This window comes from Heliangelus exortis, chromosome 6 (assembly GCF_036169615.1).
Source record: "Heliangelus exortis chromosome 6, bHelExo1.hap1, whole genome shotgun sequence".
Classification (NCBI taxonomy): Eukaryota; Metazoa; Chordata; class Aves; order Apodiformes; family Trochilidae; genus Heliangelus; species Heliangelus exortis.
The window spans coordinates 19,405,148-19,429,872 of record NC_092427.1 but is presented as its reverse complement, the minus strand read 5'-3'; the positions used below and the strand labels follow the sequence as shown (position 1 = coordinate 19,429,872).

At 37.6% G+C, this 24,725-nt stretch overlaps 1 protein-coding gene across 5 annotated transcripts in view; it reads right to left on the bottom strand.

The window, feature by feature from the left end:
- Window positions 1–24,725, bottom strand: part of PARD3B (par-3 family cell polarity regulator beta) — a 375,207-nt gene that overhangs the window by 122,444 nt on the left and 228,038 nt on the right. For all 5 annotated transcript variants that reach the window (XM_071747007.1, XM_071747008.1, XM_071747010.1 and 2 more), the window contains 2 exons: window positions 15,632–15,838; window positions 14,407–14,641 (listed from right to left, as the gene is read on the bottom strand). In XM_071747007.1, coding sequence (XP_071603108.1) covers window positions 14,407–14,641; window positions 15,632–15,838 — 442 coding nt within the window. The remainder of the gene's footprint in view (window positions 1–14,406; window positions 14,642–15,631; window positions 15,839–24,725) is intronic.

Below are 24,725 nucleotides of genomic sequence, written 5' to 3'. Positions count from 1 at the left end.
AAAGGACTATTTCTTACTTCTAGGATAGCAGCAAGCAGACTGTAGGTTATCAGGTTTTGGACTGGTAAGCAATTTTTCTTTTGTTTTCCAGTATTTTCACAATGAGCTATCAGGGATTTTAAATAAAATGACTCTTTGGACTAGTATCCATTGCAGTCCTTTTTAAAAGGATCTGAAAATGAAAACATGAGAATAAACCCAAGTATTTTTAACTGACCCAGCTTTTTTGTTCTTCAGATTTATCCCATGAGGAGCATTTGAGTTTTGGAATTTGTCTCAACCCAGGCAAGATATTGTACAGAAATCTAAAAATTCTCAGAGACAAAAAGGCTGTTCCCTCCCCTACCCAACTCTGAGTGCTGCAATGCAGAAACAGTATTTCACAGATCTGCTTCCTCTGGGAATTCAGACATATATTTTTAAGGAAATCAAATTATTTTTTCCACTTTTTACTCCATTTAGCCCTAACAACAAGCAAAGCTCATGGATAAACCCCTGCATTTTATTCTTTTTCATGAACTGCAGGGCTAAATTCCATCTGGTATTATTCCTGGGAAAAACAAGTCAAAAGAATGGGATTGTAAAGATGCATCTAAAGGAAGGATTTGGTCTCAGATATCTTTGTATATCAGTGAGAATAAGCGATCAGCAGAAAAATCGTTAAGTTCAGAGAGCAGTTTTAAAGATTATGATTTAAAAGTTATCTCTGAAGAAGAAAACTAATAAATCTGATACTGAGTTTCTAAAAGAAATATAAATCCTCACCATGCCATTCTTAGGTTCCCTGTTTATGGAAGAAGTGGACATTATGAGCTCTTAGTTTCAAGCTGGGATCTCTCCAGCAGGTCTATAAAAACATTCATCACTCTGAAGTCTACACAGAACTGGGACTCGAGTTAATTCTCCTATACCCTTACAACTCAAAGAAGAAAAGCATTAGTCACAACTTTATACCAGCTTACTTCAGTCTCACAGCTCTAAGTACCTGGAACATCGTGGGTCTCCTCCAGTTCAGCAAGCTTTGACTCAGGCCTGGAAAATATTGCCCCAAAGCCACAATGCATTTGTATTTCTGTGGTTTAAGACCAATCAGTATCTTTTTGAGACATCTATTTTTTTCAGTTCAGGAAGACTGACAGGCTCCAGGATGCTCTCCACTATTTTGAAATAACTGTTGGCTATTTAAGTTCTTCAAACCTTTCTTCATACTGCTCTGCTTCAGCTGGCATTTCTACTTCATTTTCTGCAATCAGGTCTAATCACTTGTGCAGCTGATACCTATTCCTCCCCCTTTTGCCACGAAATAATAAACAGTTTTACTCTCAACCTCATCACTGTTTATGCAAATTTAGTCTGAGCTTCTGGAATTTTTCTGTTGTCATCTAAATGCACAAATGTTAGCTATGCTTCAGAAGAAACAGGTTATAAAACCTGCTTATTATAGTACTCTCCCAGCTTCCTTTGCTTGTTGCTTCAGAACTGCTCCAGCATATTGACTTTAATAAAGCTTTGTTTTTGTTCAAGAGACCAATACTATTATTACAAGTTCAAGTTCCAAAATTGACAGATTCTGAACTGAAACTGCAGTATTAAAGGTCTGTAACGATCTTTCTCTGCTAAGCCAAATGGATTGCATCTGTGTAGATTCAGGGCAACTTGTATGTGCCATTCAATACAACTGCTCACAGGATGCTTTTATAGAGCGCTTGGTTATCCTTGAAATTTTGTACCCAGGGATCCTGGAAAATGCCTCCAGCTTGAGCTTTTCTTCAGTGAACACCTTTCCTTATAGGTGACAGTAAAATTGTTCTTTTCTTCATCTTGCTTCTGAAACTCCCAATATGCATTCAGAGAAATTCTGTATAAGCCTTACTGCCTCACTCTTGAGAGCAACATCCACTTGCTGATTTTAATTAAATCTTATGGCTTCAATAACCTGTATGCAGACACTATATCAATTTAGTTTGCTTCCTAAGTTGTTTTCTTCTCAGCCTCTCTCACTTCTGTTTGGCCAGCCTTTGAAACTGGGTCCTTGAGAAGGCTACCAACCACTATTTGGATTTATTTTTATTGTATTGCTTTTTAAAGCTCATTTTAAGTCAGTATTTACCAACAGAGTAAAAATCTTACACTTAAGTGCTTCATTGACCATCTTCTCCTTTCAGCTTATAAATCAGCATTGCATTTAAAGCAGCCAATTCAATTTTGTCTTTCTCCTCCTCTAATCACTGCTGTATATGAAAGTTCCTTGGATTTATATTACAGATTCTGTTATCAGCCTTTGTATTTATAGGCTTGTTTTAGGACTGCATCTGCCTTGCATGGTGGTTATTAAACAGAAACCTAATTAGCTTTGTAGAAACCAAAGGATGGAGCTCAGCCACCCTATAAAAGGATATCTTTCTACAGAAGACAGCAGTCCCAGTTTAAATCTCACTGGCATGTTCTAAATGCAACAACCTCAAAAAAAAAAAAAAATCAGAAAAATCAGTTTATGTCAGCTCAAATTCACCAATCTGTCACCTACCTGGAACAGCTACGCAAGGACTATTGAGTTTTAAAACTCTATTGAGTTTTAAAGATTTTGTGAAAACATTACAATATTACTACAAGGAATATGGTATCAAAGCCAAGAGAGAACAATGCTATCACAGACAAAAAGCTTCACAAGAGTGACTTTAACCTTTGACCTGTAAATCTGATCAATTATAGGCAATTTGTGTCCCAAGGTACTTGATGAATGGCTGATGTACACAAAATAAACAAAGACTGAGAAAGACAATAAACTTACAGCCAAGATCAACAAATGGTCTTGGTATTCCATAAAGCCATTGCTACAATACTCTGTTAAACTTACTATTTTCCAGAAGGGGGTGTTTCAAAACATTGCAGTGCCGTGAAAAGATGAGTGACAAAATACAGTGCTATAATGAGACTGTTCTGCTGTAAAGAAGAGTTCCTTGTAGCTTACTTAGCCCTTTAGCACCTTCTTGTTCCCCTTCCCTTGAGTATTTAACATTCTCTAACACGTAAATCCACCAATTCCTCTCCTAACTACAGTATAATGCAAGTTTTCTGCAGCAGACTTAGGGTCAATGGTCAGTGGTGATCTTTCTTCCCACTATGACAGGAACATCATCTTTCAATTTCTTTAAACCCTAGCCTAAAACTGAAAAAGAATTAACCGCATTTTCTCCAATCTGAATACCCCTGCAAGACAGAGGAAGTTAGATATCTAAGTCAGAATAAATACCAAGGGTGAACTAAATTAATATATTGCCACTGGAATATATTTGTTAGCACACATCATTTCGACTGCCTGAAATTTAGTGTGCTTCTAATTAGACCACCAGAGCACAAGTTTTGTATGAATGTGGCTTCCTCAGTCCTCTCCAAGCATGTAGAAACATGTACATCTTTGTAACACAGCTCTACAACACAGGTTTTTTAACAGTAATTGCCATGCAAGAGATGCAATAAACCCCAGTTTACCTTATTACAGCACTGGGAACTAAAGCCAGTTATCCACTCAGAATTAGCATGCTTGCACATCATAGCAGTTTTCACCATTTATAGGGTGCAACATATTTTATGGGAAAATCAACAAATTATGGAGTTTACTAAAAACCAGCACCACACAATTTATGGGTTTCATCGTAACCTTACAGGACATTGTCAGCACTCATACAACAGATACATAAATACAACTTCTACCTTGTAGTTACTGAAATGAGCAAACAACTCACATGTAGGAACCAAGCAGCTAGCAGTATAACACTACTGCTATAGGTGGAGAGAATTCAAAGCAGGTATATCTATCTATATATAGCTAGAAATTTCTCTACATATCTTCTCCAAACCATTTCAGCCCAGAGCTCCTGGAGCTCTGCCTGAGCCTCCCTACAGCACCCTCCATTGCTGCAAGTGACTGATAGTTTAGGAAGCAGCAGATGACAAACAAGCTAAAACAGCCTAAATAGGAATTAATTAAAAAGAATTAATGTCTTCAGAGATGAAGATATACATTAACCTACTGCAGCATTTACACTGATAGTAATAAAAATTATCTGTAGCTGTACAGTGGATTTTTTTCTCAAGACCAGGGCAATATGGCTGTGCAAAATCTTCACATTTTGAAAAAGTTTTTATATTAAGAATTGTATTTTACAGTGCAGACTGCATCAAAACAAACAGAAAAACCCCAGTAATTTAAAGTTGAGTAGTACTAAGAAGTCTAAAGGAATTAAGTGAGCTTCCTTGACAGTCCTTTTTTCCTTGCAATCTGGGGTATGGAGGCTGAACAACTCAAGAGCATGGGAATGGAAACAAGCACTTCCAAGTGCAGAAGAGGATATGGAGAGCTTATTTGAAGGGTAGGATGCTGGAAAGGAAAACTAACTTCTTTGAGATGTTTATTTCCTCAATCTTATTTTAATTAAAACCAGAACAACAGGGCATCTGTTATACTGAGCTACTGTAATACAGTTTTCCACATGACAGGTTAAAAAACACAACAAAAAGATGCCAAAGGTGGAGTGGACTCAAGTTCTTCAGCTAGAAAGGATATAGCAGAGAACAGTGATGGTGTTCTGTCACCACAAAATAGTTTTACAGTAGCTGAAAATAGCTTTACAATTCTACTTACACATTATTACCATCCAGCCTACCAACCATCTACTGGGGTTAGTGTGAGGCCAGGTGTTAACTACTTTCAAATAGGAGACAATGAATGGCACAGGCACACAGGAGGTCATTACTTCAAACCTTAATACTGAAGTTAAATGCTAAAGAACTATAGAGCAGATACTTAGTGGCCTGTCTATCTTGTTCTACATATACTCAAAAAGACTGGTTTTTTGACTTGTGATTAAGCTTCTAAGATTTGAATTTATTTTTTTTTAAATTCATAAACCAGTGGTGACACATATATCAGAGTTTACATAGTATATACAGACAGACAAAGGGGGATAGGTTTTTTCATGTCAGCATTTGGCTAACATTTTGTAAGCCCCAGTTCCTTTTTATTAATTCTTTGCTTTTTGTTCTCAACAATAAAAAAATAAATAGGACAGAAGTGGGAAGTCACAAGGTCAGAAAGTGAAGAGGGAGAAGACATCTTCATTTTCACCTCTAAGAATTATTCAGACTTCTAAAGAGTAAGATCAATCTATCTTTAGCTAAGAGGTAGTACAGGAAGGAGGAAGAAACCCCAGCTTGGCCCCTCACCCACTACCTACTGCAAGAAAGGGTAAGGGTAAGCAATGCAGTGTTCTGCCAAAGAGTTCATGACAACAGGGCTGAGAAACAGAAGGCTGAGTTTGCAAGCAAATTGAGCTAGGCTTGCTTCATGGATTTTTTTTTTTTCCCAAGGAGAGAACTGGCCAAAGTTTGCCAAAAATGGATGAGAAGGTAAACAATAATGACACAAGGTCACAAGAAGAGTGAAGAGATGCTATGTGGAAATAAGAGACTGGGAAACAGGACATTAAAAAATAAGAAAAATCAGAAACTCTGGAGAAAGGTAAAAGGAAAGACTGTAAATAGTCCTCACAGAAGGAAAAATCAGAAGATTGGAGGATAAATTGAATCAAGAAAAAACACACAAAAGCTTATTTTTCATTTTCTTAAAAATAAGGCTATTTGTCTGCTATACTTTTAAAGAAGTAGGCATTTATTCAAACAATGTTCATATGCAGCAGAGAAATTACATTTTTTATAAGCACAGAGGATTAACCTTTGTATAAGGATAAGATATGGCTCAGAGCAACTCAGGTACTTAACCAGTGTAACACAAAACATCAGCAGCAAAGCAGGCACTTGAAACATAGTCGCCTTCCAACTATTTTTCTGTCTTCTAAACCACCTATTTCCTACTATGTGGAAAAGAAGATGGAAGAAACAGAGGGGTTCCAAGGGGTCATTTTTTCCTGAAGCTGGCATAATTCATATCTTCTGGAGTTGTGCCTATTCCAAAAGGAGCTTTGTTGCTTCTGTATGTCAGCAAAACAAAAGGTCAGCTTATTGAAATACTGCTCAGGTCTGACTTTCTTCTATTAACAACAAGTTGAGACACATTTTTTAAAGTAATAGTTAAATAAATGGCTAAGTAACTGCAATCATTTAAACTTAAAATGTCAACAGAATCTGAGATGCCATTAAATGTGTATTTAATCAATTACTGTATTATAATATAAATATTAATTCAGTTTGACTGCTTGGCCTGGCATAAATCATAATTCAGTGAGATAAGTACATTTCCTTTAATCTACAGATGACTATTAATGGTAATACCTATAAAATTGGCACCTGCCAGCACTTTGTAGTTAAGGAATCTGTCAGGAGCCCCCTCCTGTATAAATTCTCTGCCCCAAGCCCCTTCTTTTAATAAGTTCATGATACAAGATCTACTGAAACAGAAGATCAGTAAAATTGGTATCTTTTTGTGTCTCATAGTAGAACTCACACCCCACACTGTATTCCTGAGCAAAATATGTATTTGCTGGTTAAAATGCAGCTCAGGAAGTGTTAATTCAAATTCTTGTGGGCATGAGTTTAAACTCTAAAGTTTCGGACAGTTATATAGTTATACTATACCCAATGAACCACAACTTCCATGGAAAATCTGAAATTCAAGTTTTATCCTCAGGCAAGAGATGCATTTTAGAACAAGTTAGGGAATAAAGGATAAATTCACTGCCGCAGTGTTTAGTACTAATCCAGAATACTCTTTGCTTTGTAAGGACTATTTTGTAGAAGGCATTTCTCAGAAGACAGGAGACAGAGACTTAGAAGAAAGAAATATGCCACCTTCAGAAAAGACCCAGTCACTATTCCAGAAGGATGGGAATTTCCTTTTTTCTTAGCAGGTGTGATATATGCCGTGCTCAATATCAAACAGACATGTACTCATTTAAGTAGTCACAGAATTTAGGATTTAGTCCACAACACTAATCACTACAGACAATGGCTACTTTTGTTTGTTTGCTTCTTTTTTCTTCACTATGTAATGGCCTGAATAATGATATTTCAACTTGAAGTGAACATGCAACTACTTTGCAAAAAGTATGCTCCTCGCAACAGTTTGTAATTTGCAGTCCTTTTAAACAGTCAAAAGGAAATGTTCTGCTCTGATCTGTTAAGTAAATACAAATCTTGTCATCCAAGTTCAGTAATGAGAGTAAGGGGTCTATTCTTTTTCACTGCATAGCAAACATCTAATTTTAAAGAGATTTATGCATGCATATTAAAAGGAGAACAGATGCTTAATTAAACAAATAAGCCTTTAGCAGGCAGTCCACATGATTAGCTTCAGAACAAACCCCCCTTAATTTCTCTGTTTTAGTCTGACTATAAATGCAGTCAGTGAGGAATCAACATAGTGGAGGAAAAGAAAAAAGTGATATATGTAAATTGAGATGTTTGTCTTTTTTTAGTTAAAAATACTTGACAAGCTTGAGATACATTAAATTGATTAAGTATCTCCTCTACCTCATGCTCTTGTGCTCTTTAAAGGAAATAGGAGCTTTAACTACCAATTTACATATTTGAAGAGTGGGAATTTTATTAGGCAAAAAGAAATCAAGACCTCTAAATAACTCATCTGCTTCACTAACTGATGCTGTCAATCAAATACATAGGCATGAGCCACCTCAGATTATTTTCTATTGAGGAAAAAAAATTCTAGAACAACTTCAGACAAATGAAATTATTATTTAATCATCTTTTGGATTTTTTTCAATCTATCCATGTCCATACTGATTTCCAGCATCACATGTGTGCACATATAAATACCTAAAAATTATATATACCGCCTCTCTCCAGTAAATCACATCCCTATTATTTGCTCTTTCTTCATGTTATTGATATCTTTTCTCCTGCAATGCTCAACTTCTCAGGGTAAAATAGAGTAGGAAAAAAAAATCTACCCATAAAAAAAATCTACCCATAAGCAGCACTGACAGAAAAGAGTTTTCCCATAAGCTACACTTAATGGAAGTCAATATCTGTATATTATGCAGATACTCTGCAATACTATTATAGGCTCAACAGTGCTAGCTGTCAAAAGGATCATTCTGAGCATCAGGCATTTAACAGTAATATCAAAAAAGGGTCATTTCTGTCATCCAAATGGAATGAAAAATTAAAATCACCAGGGCACATAGCTCAAAGGAAAACTGGCAAATTAATGGGACAAATAACACAATATTCATATAATATTGTGAAATGGAAGGTAAATATTTAAGATGAACTGCAACATGGGAAAGTGCACTATTTCTGAAGAAGAAAAAGCAAATGTAACTAATACACACATGTATATATTCCTGTTTCCTATGCATGCAGTTCTGTGTACATGTGAACAAATATGTAAGTCGTGGTTGATATGCAGTATTTGTGAGATAGGGATTTTCTTACCCATATTAATTTTGAAAATATTTGCTAGTGAAATAGTAAAATTGACAAGAATTGCCTTATATGAAGAAGGTTTGTTTTTTTCCTTAATCCTACCTAGACACAAAACTGAATGAGAGTATCTTTTCCTACTTCATTTCAGTCTGGCAAAACTCTTTACTCTGAGTCATCAATTATATACTTAATCTTTAATTTTTAAGCCACAAAAAATGATGACTTCTGCCTAGGGGAGCTACCTATAAAAATGCCATTGGTGTGGCTGCAGTTCATTAGCTAACTTACATACATACCAATAAAGCTGAAAGAGCTGCCTGGAATTTTTATGGCCACTATTTGAAAAAGGTGGTGAGAGGCATAGATATGTGTTTATTATACAGCAGGACTTAGGACACAGAGTATCCCCTCAGAGCAGAGGTCACATTTCCCTGACGATTTAAAGGTTCAGTCTTCTTCCAATTGAATTTAGAAACCATTTGTTAGAAAACAGTATTTTGATAATATTTCAAAACACGGCAACTAAATAAATAAAAGATCACAAATTTAAAATCTAGAGTTCATCACCTAGCAAACTGAGGAATATTGGTTTTGATTTTTTTTTTTTTAATTTAACCTCTAGGTTAGATGAGCTTTGCAGTCCTGTTGCTAAGTGATAATGAGTTTTGCATTAGCGTTCAGCATCAGTGATTTTTAACACCCTGCACCAAGGGATTTATTAACCCTTCCATACAGCCTCCAGAGCCACTTGACAAGGCTTGTTGATAGTTCTAAACCAATGATACTACACATTACACGTATGCAAAGTCACAAATGTGCTGTTCCAGTATAGTGATGCTCATGAAAATCTGTTTTGAAAGAAGTCAGCTCAATATAAGAAAAGGGATGAACAAAGAATTGAGTGTGGTATGGAGTAAGCTTGCCACTGTTATATATCTACCTAGAACTGAGTATTATTTCTGTTCTGAAAGAGTTTCAGCATAGATTCTTCACACTGGCTTTTTCCTGAGACTGCAGTACACATTTAGTTACAGCTCCAATAATTTAATGTAGCTGTTTTCCTGACATACAATATCAATTAACTTTGCTGTCTGTTGCCTAGTGGTAGGTTATTTAGTGAGCTATGATGGTGAAATGAGCCAGAAAACATCAAAAAATGAAATATAATGCTGATTTAGCTGATGTTACATATAAACAGAGTCAACTTCTGTGCTTTGAACAGCACACATGCACATCCAGTACTCAGCCAGGCTACAGAGGCATCAGAACCAACTAAAAAAGGAAAACAAATAATGCACACAAAAACTGTGCAGTATGCACAACAGTGAAATTATCCTTTGGATTATAGAGACTTCACTAATCAGTTAAGTCAGTGCCCTCTCCATTTCAAAGCTCCAAGTGACACGGTCACTAAAATGCTGCAGCAAAGTGCTCTAGCTAATAATGGGTAAAACAACAAGATTTTATTCTAAAAGCAATGATTACAAAAATAAAAGCATTATTTCTTGATGGTCTCCCTGACTCACAAGCACCTAAATAAAGCTTCAATCCAAGGAAGTCTAAGCAGGGAAGCAATCATTCTCTTTTTTTGTATGTGTAAAAAAGACTGGGAACTTGAGGTAAATAGCAGCTGAGCAACAGATGAAGCACTAAGTGAAATCTGTTAGCAACTGCTAACAGCTTTGCTATTTTCTGTTGTTAAATTAAAAAAAGAATTTAAAAAATAGTAAAGAACCAATGCAGTAGCAATTCCAATATGTTAAAAAATTTCAGATGCAGAAGAATGAGCTGGCTGATGTTGCCAAGCTGCTCTCCATCACTTTCGAAAAATCTCAGAGAAAGTGAATAGTGCCTGAGGACTGGAAGAAAGCCAGTGTCACTCCTGTGTTGAAAAAAAGACAAGAAGGAAGATCCAGGAAACACAAGACCAGTCAGCCTCACCTCCATTCCTGGAAAGGTGATGGAGCAGCTCATTCTGGAGTCCATCTCTAACCACTTGAAAGGAAAGAGGGTTATCAGGAGTAGTTAGCATGGATTTACTAAGGGGAAATCTTGCTTGACTAATCTGATAGCCTTGTATGAGGAGTGACCAAATGGGTGGATGAAGGGTGAGCACTGGATGTTATATACCTTGACTTCAGTAAAGCTTCTGATATGGTCTCCCATAAAATTCTCAGAGAAAAACTGAAGAAATGGGGGATAGATGATTGGACTGTGAGGTGGATTGACAGCTGGCTCAACAGCAGAGTTCAGAGGGTTGTGATCAGTGGCACAGAGCCAAGTTAGAGGCCTGAGGTCAGTGATGTTCCCCAGGGATCAGCACCAGGTCTGGTTTTGTTCAATATCTTCATCAGTGACCTGGCTGAGGGGATGGAGTGCTCCCTCAACAAGGTCACTGAGGGTGTGAAGCTGGGAGGGGTGGCTGGCACACAGAAAGCTGTGCTGCTGTCCAGTGAGATCTGGACAGGCTGGAGAGATAGATCTGGGAGGGGGCATCAGATTAGGGATGTCCTGCTGGAAAGCAGATTGATGGAGAAAGCCCTTGGAGTCCTTAGTGACAGGAAATTCTCCATGGGTCAACAATGTGCTCTTATGGCCAAAAGGGCCAATGGCATCCTGGGGTGCATGAGGAAAAGTGTCCAGCAGGTTGAGGGAGATTCTCCTCCCCCTCTACTCTGCCCTGGTGAGACCACATCTGGAGTGTTATGTCCAGTTCTGGGCTCCCCAGTTGAAGAGGGACAGGGATCTTCTGGAGAGAATCCAATGAAGAGCTAACAGGATGATTAAGGGACTTGAACACCTCTTCTGTGAAGAAAGACTGAGAGAACTGGGGCTGTTTATCCTTGAGGAAAGAAGGTTGAGAGGGGATCTTATTAATGTCTATAAATATCTGAGGAGTGGGTGTCAAGAGGATGAGGCCAATCTCTTTTTAGTGGTGCCCAGTAATAGGACAAGGAATAATGGGTTCAGCAAGTCTGTTTTCCTGTTTTGATGCTTCTACACAGGCACAGAAGAACTATGGAAATACAGCTGAAACAGCTCTGAACAAAGCAGCCCACAAATTATAAACAGTATGAAAGTATCACTGTGGGGTTCCAGCTCTCAGTACGATCAATTAGTTACACAGCTGCAGTCCCTGGACCAGTTTAAAAAATTCATGGCATTGCCTGTCACTTGCAGATAAATCCTCTTCCCACTCCTGCCAGTTGCTTTCTTTTCTTATTTTCTCTTGGGTCTTTCTCTCCTGACAGCCTAGTGGGCACTCTGTTCCTTGTTCCTTTTTGGTGCTCTTCCACACAGAGGTTCACAGTGAAACTACCAGTATTATCTACAAAAGGCACACTACAGATTTCCTTCTCCATCCACCCTTCTGCTCCCTTAGGGTGCTCACTTTTCTAATGCCTCCTATGGCAGACTCCCCTTCCAATTTAACTTCAGCCTGTCAAAAACTGAGCTCATCTCTATTTCTAAATACTTCTCTCTACTTCTTTCTATTAATCTACCTAGAATTAGCAGTCACCTTGCCCACAGCAGAAGCTCACAATTTCATTCTTCTCTCTTTCCTTCTGCAAACGTTCTACTAAGAAACTATGCCTGTTTCATCTCCACAATGTCATAAATATTTGGCTGTTTCTCTCCATGAATGCTGCTAAAATACTTTATCATTCAAACCTTCTGACTGCAGTATCCTTCTCCCTACCCATCCTGACACTCACTCTTTGCTCTTCACTTCAGTCCAAATCCTTAGTTGGAAAAATGACACTTTAATCTAGTATTTTATCAGTATTTGACCCCTTCTAAATTCCCCTGTTGGTTTCTTATTATTTCTTTTAAAAACACTTAGATAAATTGTTTCTGGTTTTTTATGTCATCCCTTAATTTCCCCCTGGTTTTGCCCATCTTGAGAAGGACATAGACCCCAATTCTTTTGTAAACTCACACTGCTCTTGCTTGCTCTTGTTTGATCTTCACCCTTCTTTCACTTTTATCATGACTGCGATTCTCTAGGATTCTTTTTGTTTTAGGAAGGGATTTCTTTTCAAGAACAGTTTTATAAATATTAGGAAGAAACACTGATGAGGACATGTACCCTCTAAAAACCTCACAGCTGAAAATTATGTCTTCCAACCAGCTCCCTCTCTGCTCATTATAATCTGTTACTTTCATCTTTGTGGCTCTGTATATTTTCAATGATGTGGGTAGAAATTCCCATTCTGTGCTGCCATGCAGATAAATATTATTAACAATTATTGTCTGTTGGGAACACTATCAATCTAAATAAAAAGCAAGCCTGTGAATAGAATAGATGGATAAAGCTCATATAACACCAAAATGTGAAATATATTCAGAAAACTGGAATCACTGAGAATGGCAATCTTTTGCTCCCAGTTTTGCATATTAAGCATTATCAGATTTTTTTGTCAACCACAGTCATAATCTTTTGGATTCTGATGTCATACCATGTTGATTCTGACTCAGGCATCATACCTTCCTAACTAAGACTTTCCACTTCAAACTTAGAACTTGCAAGTGACACATGAAACAGAATACCTGTGTGTCACTCCCCTCCTCTCCCAACAGCCCTATTAATGCCAAAAAATGAAAACAAACGAAAACACATATACAGCTTGATATACAAGAGAGATGCTGAAGTCACCCTTCTAATTATTCAGTGTTTTGACTACTGTTTCATGTTAAGCCCTATTTCTTTAAGCAGTATGAACACAAATGCATGTGTAATGCACAGGTGTGAGTATGGGTCTCCTCAGCATTCCTAAGGAGCCCCATTTGAATGCAGACTGGGATAACCATGCACCTTCATCTTATGAAAGCTAACAACTACTGAAATCATGCAAATTTGGTACATAAGCATCCTTGCATATGTTTCACAGGATCTCTGAAGTGTTCAAAAGTAGATAAGAGAATTTTGAGGATTCCTATTGCTGATACATAGAATAAAATCAGCTTAAACCTCCCATGTCAATATAATATGCCAGAGGACATATGAAGAGAAAGTAATTCAACTTCAAATATCACTGTTTTAATGAATATAATTCTAAGTGAACGATGTTGAAGCTGAAGTTCTTAGGTTACTAGTTAAATGCATCTTTGCAATGATCATGGCTTCTGTATGTATTTGCCTTGTCCACAATACAGCATGCTAAGAAGCACCTGTAGCCTCCTATAGCTACCAAAAGGTGTTCAGTGCCACAAGTAACCACATCATATGGTCATACTGTCTAATCTCCTCTAGTTGATCTTTAAATTTCATTCATATATCCTATATTAATTACAAAGATCTACTTAAATAGAGGCACTTCAGAGCAAAATGGGTACCAGAGACAGTAACGATAGCAACCAGAGAGTCCACAGCACCAAAGGCTCCAGCAATAGCTGGAAATGGCCTGAAGAACTTTGATCTCTGGTGATTCCAGAGATGCAACATCAACCAATAGCCACAGAAGAAATCCAAACACTTGCATGCTGAGCAGGGAGGATGGTGAGCTCTTGACCACTGCAGGCAATGGCTGAAGCTGTGAAGCCAAGATTTTATCATAACCCGTGGTTTTCAGTAGCTGCAAATGTTACTAGAATGTTTACAGCAACACGAGCAATCCTGCTCTCCCCAAAGCTCATGAAAGAAGCAGAGAAGCAAAGGAAGAGAAGGCAAAGGTCTGAGTGTAGGAGTGGGTCATGTATTACTCATAAATATTTCCCAGAAAGCCTCCCAAACCAAAACACACTTGTTTTTAGCCTGAAACCTTGAATATTTTCTGACATATGGGAATGAATTTCAAAGGCACAAAAAGACATTTTGTCTGCCAAATGTCTTCTGCCTCAGCTACAAGTTTGGTGTAAAAGTATAAACTGCTTTCTTTTTAAATAACATAAACATTATTTTCAGTCCAAGTGAAATAATTTTTCATTACTTTATGAAAGCATCAGTTGTTTCTTATGTTATAATGGGAATGGGTGGCTGTTTTGCTTTTTAAAATGCCATACCTCAAGATGACACCAAAACCTTTCTTCTTTTTCTTTTCTGGATCTTCATTTTCTTCCTTCCTTTTATTCTCTTTGATTTTAGATTTGCCCTTTTCCTGTTTCTTCTCTTTCTCTTTATTTTTTTTGTCTTTTTTTGCACTGGTTTCTGCATCTTCTACTTCAGGGTTTCCTTGAGGGGCAGATTCCATTTTCCAAGCTTCTTGACCAGAGTGAGAGCTCTTCTCAGAGAAACCATCTGCACAGAATCAAAAAGAAGCAGTGAGGATGGCTGGGGGCTGCCAAAATACAAACACATGAAATACAGCCTGAGTGCCTACAAAATGCTCAAATGACTCACAACGCTGACTCATTTAATTGAATAATTTAAAAAGCAGACTAAACATATCTAGTGAATTCAAGCAGATTTCTATTGTAAATTAAATACAAAGTGATTTTAATGACTTGTTGTCTAGCTATTATTCCTGATAGAAAAACCCTGATATGGTTAAAGCAGTTTTCTACTTGACATCTAGCTTTTTAACCTTCATCAATATGAGAAAGCTGACATTCTGGGATACAAACACTGAGAGTTTCTTCAGTAAGAGATTCTACCATAGGCATAACCAACCTGTGTAACAAATTACCTCACTCACTCCCTGGAACCTTTCTATTTTAATGGCTGAGAAAGAAATAGCTAAACTCTCCTGTCTGGCTGGAGAAGAGCTGTGTTGTTTCTATTTGGAGGGCACAGCATCCAAGCAAAATCTTATGCTTCATGCTGAAGGAGACACATTTCCAGACTGAGATCTATAAGCCCATAGTGACAGAATGAGCAGCAGGGTGCTATCAATACACTCTGCCTTGTCTATAACAGGAAACAAATTTCCTGGTGGAGAAGAGGGAATTGTAGACAGCTTTGTAAAACAAGCAAGACAATTTTGAATGTAATCTGAAGAAGGCAGCTGCTTCTTGAACTGAAAAAATAAAATTATTTAAGGATTGAGTTCTAAATCCTCCAACCTAGTCCTGCCCCAAAGGAGATCAGTGCTCATCCATGAGCACAGAAACACTAAACACTAAACCCAGGTACTGCAAAGACAGCTCTGTTCAGTGGAACACGTGAGCAGCTTTTAAAATATGAGCAACTTCAACTGGACTACATCACTTACTTATGTGCTCTAATGAGCTGGCCCTCAGCCATACTAAGTCAAGGTGCTTCCCTAAGTAAATACCATAAGCAATATACCTTCTTCTCCATCTTCAGGTCCATCATAAGACTTGTCAATGGCAGCTCGGAAACTCTCATTACACCCACGACCCCGGACCACGTGAGGCCTGGATCTGTGAAAAGGGAGTTCATTTTTCCTAACTTCAGCCACAGCAGTCTGAAGACTCTCAAGAGAACTGGACTTCTTCAGTCCCAGAGTAGGACCAAAATCTTTGCCAGGAGAGTCTGGAAAATAAATTGTAAAGTTTTTATACCTAAAACCACATAGAGAAATAAAACTAGTCAGACATTTAATTGTGTAGTTTATTACGTGGAGCCTTTGCAATACTAATGTAATTTGTTCTAAAAAAAACATCAAATAAAACAGATTTCAGTAGATATCCCTGTTCAGACTTGGAGGGAAAGGCACATAATTTACAGACCTGACACTGATGATGGGCAATATTTGGGAGGTGTCACTTTAAAGCCTCCACAAATGATAAGGATGGGGTTGCTTCTACCTCCTCTCACAGCAACATTCAACTGGACCGATAACAGTCTTGACACCATTATCCTTAGACTCAGAAAAACAAACACTGCTACACAAAAAAAGATTTATTTTTTTTTTAGAATGAGTCAGATTTTTTGAATGGTTGGTATTTTCAACCCTATTTCTCCTGTAAGAAGATATTTGAGAACCAGAAGGCCTATCACCCCTCATGGGTGAAAACTGTGTGCTCAATTCCCTCTCTGAAATGCCTATAGAGCAATGCACACAGCATGGGGAATAAGCAGGAGGACCTGGAGATCTGCTTGTTTACAAGGCCATGCTCTCATTGCAGTTACTGATAGATGCTGGGGTAGCTCACATGACTGGAATATTGTCATGGACAGTTACATACTTTTTAGGGAACAAAGACCAACAAGGTGAGGGGGCACTGCTCTTTATGCGTAGGAGCAACTGAAATGCACTGAGCTCTACCCAGGGTGGGAGCAAGCAGGTATTGAAATCTTATGGGTAAGAATTAAGAGGCAAACAAATATGGGAATATGGGTGATATTGTTGTGGGTGTCTGCTACAAACCACCAAATGAGGAAGAATATGTCAATGAGGCCTTCTACAGACAGCTGGAAGTAGCCTCAAGATCACATGTCCTAGTGCTCATGGGTGACTTCAATCACCCTGATATTTGTTGGAAAGTCCCCATACTGAGACCAGAAGGCTCTTGGAGTGCATAGTTGATAACCTGATACAGGTGGTGGAGGAAGCACTACAGAAGGGTGTGCTGCTGGATTTTGTATTAACAAACAAAGAAGGTCAGGTTGGGGATGTGGAGGTTGGAGGTAGCCTTGGTGACAGTGAACACAACATGGTAGAGTTCAGGAACATACAAGGAAGAGGCAGGGCAATAAGTAGGATTGCAATCCTGGACTTCAGGAGAACTAACTTTGTCCTCTTTAGAGACCTGCTTGGAAGAATCCCATGGGCTAAGACTCTAGGAGGTAGAGGAGCCCAAGAGTGCTGGTTAATATTCATACATCACTTCCTCCAAGCTCAAAATAGGTGCATTTCTTTGAGTAAAACAATCAAGTAAAGGAGAAAGGAAACCTTCATGGATGAGCAAGAAGCTGCTGAAAAAAGTCATGTGGAAGAAAGGAGTTCATAATATGTGGAAAAAAGGGCTGGTCACTTGGAATTAATATAGGAACGTCAGGGTGTACAGGAGAACAACAAGAAAGGCCAAAGCCTTGTTGGAATTCAATATAGCAAAGGATGTAAAGGAGAACAAGAAGGGTTTCTCCAAATACATCAGTGGTAAAAGGCAGGATAGGAAAAATGTGGGCCCACTACTGAATGAGGTGAGAGCCCTGATAACAGAGAATGCAGAGAAGACAGTTACTGAACGCCTTCCTTAATTCAATCTTTACTTCTAAAACCAGCCCTTGGGAATCCCAGATCCTGGAAGTAAGAGAAACAGCCTGGAGGGAGACTCTCCACTGGTCAGTGAGGACTGGGTTAAAGATTATTTGGGTAAACTGAACATAAATCCATAGGCCCTGGGAGGATGCACCCATGGGTGCTGAGAGAGCTGGCTGATGTTGTTGCTCTACCACTCCCCATCATTTGCAAAAGATCATGGATAACAGGAGAGGTGCCAGAGGACTGGAGTAAAAGCCATTGTCACTTCAGTCTTCAAAAAGGGCAGGAAGGAAGATCCAGGAAACACAAGACCAGTCAGCCTCACCTCCATCCCTGGAAAGGTGACGGATCAGCTCATTCTGGAGGTCATCTCTAAGCACATGGAAGAAAAGAAGGTTATCAGGAGTAGCCAGCATGGATTTACCAAGGGGAAATCATGTTTGAGTAATCTGATAGCCTTGTATGATGGTGTGACTGAAAGGGCAGCTGCAGGGAGAGCAGTGGATGTTGTCTACCTTTACTTAGCGAGGCGTTTGACACTGTCTCCCATAACATCCTCATGGGTAAGAGGTCAGGCTAGAAGGTTAATCAGGAGACTGGAACATCTGATCCCAGGTAAAAAATGACCGAATTTTTTCTTATTGTTTACTGTAGCAGCAACGCAACCTATTAAGAAGAACATTCAGCAAAGGAGTTTACAACCCTGGATGTTCTCAGCAGGGTTTTCAGTGAGAATTTAGTATTTTTGCAATTTAGCTTCTATTTCTTTTTTTTTTCCCCCCCTTCATTGTGAGGCTACAGCAATCTCATAATAGTGCACAATTAAAGATACAGAAGCTGAGGAGCTTCCTTAAGCAGAGAGACCAGTCCTCCTTTTATAGTCAGCATCTATTACTAGATGCTTTACAGGGAAACATGTAAGACTCCATGGTGAAGGAGGAGCAGATTCCAACTGCAGAAATTTCCCTCCCCTGCTGCTCCACCCCTGCTCTGCTCCCATTCCTCTTCCATTTCTGCAGACCTTCAGGACTGCTGTTAAGCATGAAAACAAGACTTTTCCCTTATGGGTAAAAAAACCAAAACTAAACCAACAAAACAACCCTATCATCTTTTAAAAGTTATTAAGAGGCATTTCTGGGGGTGCATGGTTTGTGTACACATCAAACGCTACACAGATTTTTAATAAAAAATATAGTTTGGCAATAAGAAATTAAATTGTTCACTGTGTAATAATGTTTCTTTTTATGGATTTCAAATTCTCGAGCCCTCATTTTACTGCTTCTTGTAATACTATAATAAAAAGGCAACTGAATAATCCACTTTTTTTTTTTTATAAATGTTGAGTTACTTTATGAATCTCTACTGAATTTATGAAAGAAAACAACAACCTACAACTGGCTGAAAGCAAGTTACTGTTTTCTAGATGATATCTGAAACTAATAATCTTTTAACTGAAAGATGGTGTTACCTATGCCTTAACTTTCTGCTCAATGCCAACATGGCAATGACAGATTTTTTTTTCTTAATGTGTTAGTAAAAGTAAATCTGCTTTCTGTTCTTTTACTACTACTATTAATTTCAAGTATTTCCAGATTTTGCTATTTCACACATCTGCACATTCTTTTCTTATAGCCCAGCAGAAAGAAGCATGCCAGAAATAAGACATCAGTCATGAAAATCAAAGGGAAATAAATGACACAGTTGTGGGCAATGCAAGCTACTTCAAAGACATGTGTAGAGAACTGAAGTCATGAATCACTGCCACTCTAAATGAAATACAACTCCTAAGACACCCTAAACAGTAAACCATTTATATATTTGTTTACTTTTGCTTTTTAGGTAATGATTCTTCTTGAAAACCAAACCAATATGAATGTGTCCAAAGGATAATATTTAGAGGAACATATTTGTGTAAGCTAGACTAATTTATTATTTACATTTTCAAAGATATAGTAGGTAAGAGACAATTATGAAGAAGAAAAGACATCAAAGTGTCACTGAGACTGAGACATTAGAATAAAACCAAAGTTGTAACAGATTATAAATTGCCTGGCTATTTATAATACAATAATACATCTATAGCTAGCCCTAAACACAGAGTTCCTACTGCACTGCACACAATGGAGGTGTATGTGTTACCAGAGAAGAGAAAATGGTTATAAAAAACATGAGTTTTCTACCCTGTGGGTACTGGGATGCTGAAGATAGCACAGAAATGCTTTCACCAGTTTGCTCATGAAACATCAAGGCTGACTTCCCTCATGGTAGGACTTAGAGATTTGCCAACACCTTCTCAGGAAGCAGGCAAAGCCCAGTGCCTGGTGTTCTTTGGTCCCACACCTTGGTAACATTCCTGATGCCCAATTCAGTCTCACTTAACTCACGTGTATCCCAACCTAACTGACCTAACTGCTTGCTCTATAGCTATGTCCTCTCTAGAGGAATTCGAGCATGTTTTAAAATATATTTTGGCACATACATGTTTCCATGATTTTCAAAATACAGTCAGTTCCCTGATCACGTGTGTTTTGTGTTTTTAGACAAATTAACGTATTGCTAACCACGCGTTGTCTCTGCAGAAGTGAGGGTAGCAAGCATGGTTTCAGAAACACCTCAACTTTTGTTCAGGAAGGAAAAAGCAGGATTCCTGTTGTACAGAATCAAACAGGCTGGTAACAGGCTGGTAAAATACCTCTCAGCAAAATTTAGTCAAAATATATCCCTGCTGCAGGGAAACCTTTTGTAGGAGAATGATTCATGTCTGTTACCCATCTGAAAGATATCCAAAGAGACAAGTAAAACTTGACTGCTTTCCTCTCCCTTTAGCTCATTTTGGATATTTAAGTAAATTGGTGTTGATATCTATAGAATAAAACTTATATATATTTTTTGTAATTGTAAATCTACTTTATATAATACATACTCAAATGAAATTTTATTTTATGAAATTATGTGCTGTATGAAGTCTACATTCTCTGATTAAAAAACCACAAAACTATCAGCCAGCAACCTGTAGATTGAGCTAAAAGTAGCCCAGCCCTGCTTGTGTGTCTTCTGAAGACTCAATGTGACAATTATTTGGGCTCATCTAAGCTCTGTCCAGGCCTTTTTCATGTCAATAGACAGCAAACTCAAGGAGCTAAGGGCCTTGTAAATGGAAATTGACTGAGACCAGCTGGACTTGCCCAACGTGATGCATGTCTGTTGTCACTCATGTCATGCATGACTTTGAGAACTCTCTCCTGTATCCAGCACTGCACTCAAGAATGCCTTCTAAAACTTGAAGAGAAGTGTTAGAGGGCTCTTTCAGTGACCAAATTATATGGCATCATTGTAGAAAGTGAAACTTGTAAGTCTTTTCAATACTAGTTTATACTGGTAGCATAGAGAAGATTTTGAAGGGTTGGATAAAAAGGAAGAAAAAAATTACTATCTTGCACTCAAGATATTAAAGACAACAGGTACTGTTTTGCTCATTTTATATCTCAAGCCAATAATTCCAATTTAGAAGCAGGAATACTGAACACAGAACAAACCCACACCTGACAGAAGAAAAAGAAATAAATCTAAGAAACAGAAATCAAAGCATGGGAGAACTTAACAAGACCTCTGATTAAAAGAATGAGCTACAGCCTTCAGATTTCCAGATATTTCAATCTATTTTACTACATATAATGACTGCAATTTAGCCCATATACAAAGTGCAATTTCAACTATGAAAAATGGCAGTTCACAATTTATAGCCCAGAAGGTATGCTGAGCTTTAGTCAGCTGAAAAGGAAATGCTTCATGTAAGGCAGCCATCAAGCAAGAGGTGAAAATGCACTATTGTCATCCTAGAAACCTGTGCTGGTGCTGCTGCTTTCTGGTCTTGTTGCTAAGAAATCACAACACTGCAAAAGAATGTGGTAATGTTTCAGGGAGAATAATATGTGCAGCTTAAAATGTCTCAAAAATGTAAGTTTTACAGTGCAGTAACAATAAAGCTAAGAATTAGGAGCAAAAGAAGAAAGAGGTTCAAGCAAAATCAGAGAGAAATGGCACTTGCATTTGCAAGGTTAGAGCTGAATGCTGGACAAAATGCAGCCAAGTCTGTCTCTGCACATAAGAACCTCCAACGTTATCTGTTGGAATAATTAAGTCTTCTTCATTTTATTACACAAGTTTAACCTCTGATATAAAATTTCACTTCATGGTATATCTCTGCATCCAGTGAGAAGTCTTCCTAAGCATTTGAATCCCTGCCCTTCCAGCAGGCTACTGTTCCCTCTCCAGTTGGTGCAAACTGAATCACTTGCCCTTTGAACAGATCCCAGTAGAAATTAAGCTACCGGAATTTCCATAAAGCAAGAGCTTGCTCCTCAAGGATATTTATATATATATCAAATTGATTTTAAATATAGCTGTTACAACCTGCTAGAGGAAAACAGCTACAGGAAAAGCTATGCAGACAGGAAAAAAATCCAGTTTTTAGAAAATATGATTCTCCAGTGATTTCAGGCACCTTGTAAACTGATGCATCTGGAATTGAGTAGCAGTAAAAAAAATTCCAGTGTTCTGCGATTGCTTTCCTGCAGCTTCTTACACCCACTCTCTGATAAGGTCAAACATTTAAATCCTGCTTTAAAAGACTGGGAAATGTGACAGTTTCTGAGAATAATGAATATAAATTACACTTCTAGAAGTAACCCAACATTTTTGGTCCTAGGCCAAAGTTTAACACGAGGTGGAAGTCCTTACACTAAAACAAAGTCACTTTTAATAGTATGAGGATAACATCTAGAGTATTGCCTTAGACCTGTGGGACAGAAGAGGAAACTTCAGTAGCAGAACAGAAAACAAGCCAATACTTATGTTACAGTCATGGTTAGGATCTATATTGTTAGGCCTTAAACCTATTTTGAAATAAGCTGCTGAATTATTACTCAATACTAGTAATAAAGCCTGAAACAATATTTTTTAAAATTAATAATTTAAATCAGAAATAACAAATTAAAAGGATTCAAAAAAATCACATTAAACTTTCACATTTTCTTCACTAATTCAAAGCTTTCTTGGAGTTCTTGACATGTGAATACTGAAAGAAATTATATCAATTATTCTATTCACAATTATTTTAATTTTTTAAAAGGTGCATGTCATTTTTACATGTCAAGTTTTGACCTGGGCACATTTTCACAACACTCATATAAGTTGCATGCTAAAGAGTTCTTTAAGCAGGGATAGATGTAGACTACTACGACAAGGAAGATGACTACTGTAACAGAAAACCCGAGCAAAGGAAGAAAAAACATGTTTCAATTTCACCAATGCAACTTGAAATTAAAAATAAATTATATAAAACAATTCCTTTGTGTGCTTTTCCTTATTTGTGGACATTCTGACTAAAAAAAGCCCCTACATTTTTAACAAAATAAGCTGGGAAAAGGATACCTTTTGGTAATAACAGGATTGCTTTTGTACACCTGCCCACACTCTGATTAGTGAATCCTACTTGCTTGAGATATTTATGAGCCCTCTCTAATGGTACCCCCTCCCAAATGCCCAATAGCCTCTCTAGTTTTACAAGCTCTAAATATTGTTGCCATGGGTGACACATGAAGTAAGGCAAAGCTCTGCTAATAAAAAGGCTTTCACAGCATTTCAGTCCTTGCTTGTAAGTAAAGTTAAAATTTATGGCTTTTAAAATACTGGATCTGAGAGAGGTCACATTAAATGGCTGCTAGTAATACAAGGAATCAATATGCCATAGCATCTGAAGCATCCAGCAAACAAAATAAACACTTCATCCCAATCTACTTGGCCTTGAATTAAAAGTACATAAAATACTGTATTTATTTTGCTTGCCCTCCACCAGCTTGTGGTTTGCATCACTGCATCCACTAGAATTCTACGAAGAGCAAGCACCAAACATATGTTGGCCAAGTAGCAATTAAATTATATGTGGAGGGTAGGAGCAATTAACCAGGCATTAACCTTATCAGGGAAACACTTCTGGATTAGCCAACTACAAAAAGGCAAACATCTCAGTCTGCAAAGATTCTGCAATGTCTATTTACAAAAGCTTCTGAGCACTCCTACTTTCTGTCTCAGGCACATACAGAGTAAATGAGCCATTTCCAGTAATAATATTCATAAACCCTGAACAAAACCAGAATCACCTTTTCCAGTGATTAGCTGTCCTATTAGCATAGAAATACAAGACAGTTTGCTCCTTTGCACGTCGAAACAAAGCAGACTAAAAGAAGTAGCTTGCTCCTAGTCTATATTAGGCTGCTTTCCAGACAGAAATTATGAAAGCCTATTTTCTTCTGCTTATTTTGCTTATTTTCAATAGAAATTGCATAGGCTAATTTTCAGTTCACATACTTCATGGAGTTGCCAGTAGATAACCTGCAAAATGTAGATATACATCAGTGATCAATCCATCTGTATACACATACAGAGGCCATTCATGAAGACACTGCATATTTTTGAAATTGCTTTGTCTGCCAATGTAATAAAATTAATTTTGAAACAGTTTTGAAATGTTGACATAAAAATCCAAGTCTTGAATGAGAATATGCAGAATTTTGTCAAACCTACAATTAGCTAAGAAATATTGTTATCTCACGCAGCTCTGACTCAAAATCTCTATGGAAGTGGGGAGGACTATATGGGTTTGTAGCAAATATCCTCAGTAAAGACTCATTTTCATGTCCTAGTGAGATTTTAAAGTTAATTTTAACATTTAAAAATTTGATTACGATGTTTTATTAGAGATTCCTCCCAGCTGGATCTATAGTTGTAATTATATTGGGTATTTAACCTATCTTTATTTTACATACTTCAACTTTTTAAAATTTTTTCCTTGAACTATCCTCTGTGTTTAAACTTCTTTGCTTCATCTCATTGCTCCAGAGATGAGGATTGGTTTTACAATTGATCTTAATGTTAATGTTAAATGTGCATCTAGCCTTTATTATCTCCTATGAAAAGGGAACCTCCACAATTCTCTAAGTTCTGTTTCTCCTGAAGCAATTTTTAGTATCCTAAAGATGTTACTCTATTAATTACTGAGATAGAAATTTAAGAACTTTTCAACATGCAATTTTGCATTGTTACAATGTTTTTAAATGGCAAATTAGAAAAGCTACAAGAATTGCTGCATGGAACAACTTAGAATATTCCTTTCACTTGCCCTGTAAAAGAGCAAATACAACTATGGTACCA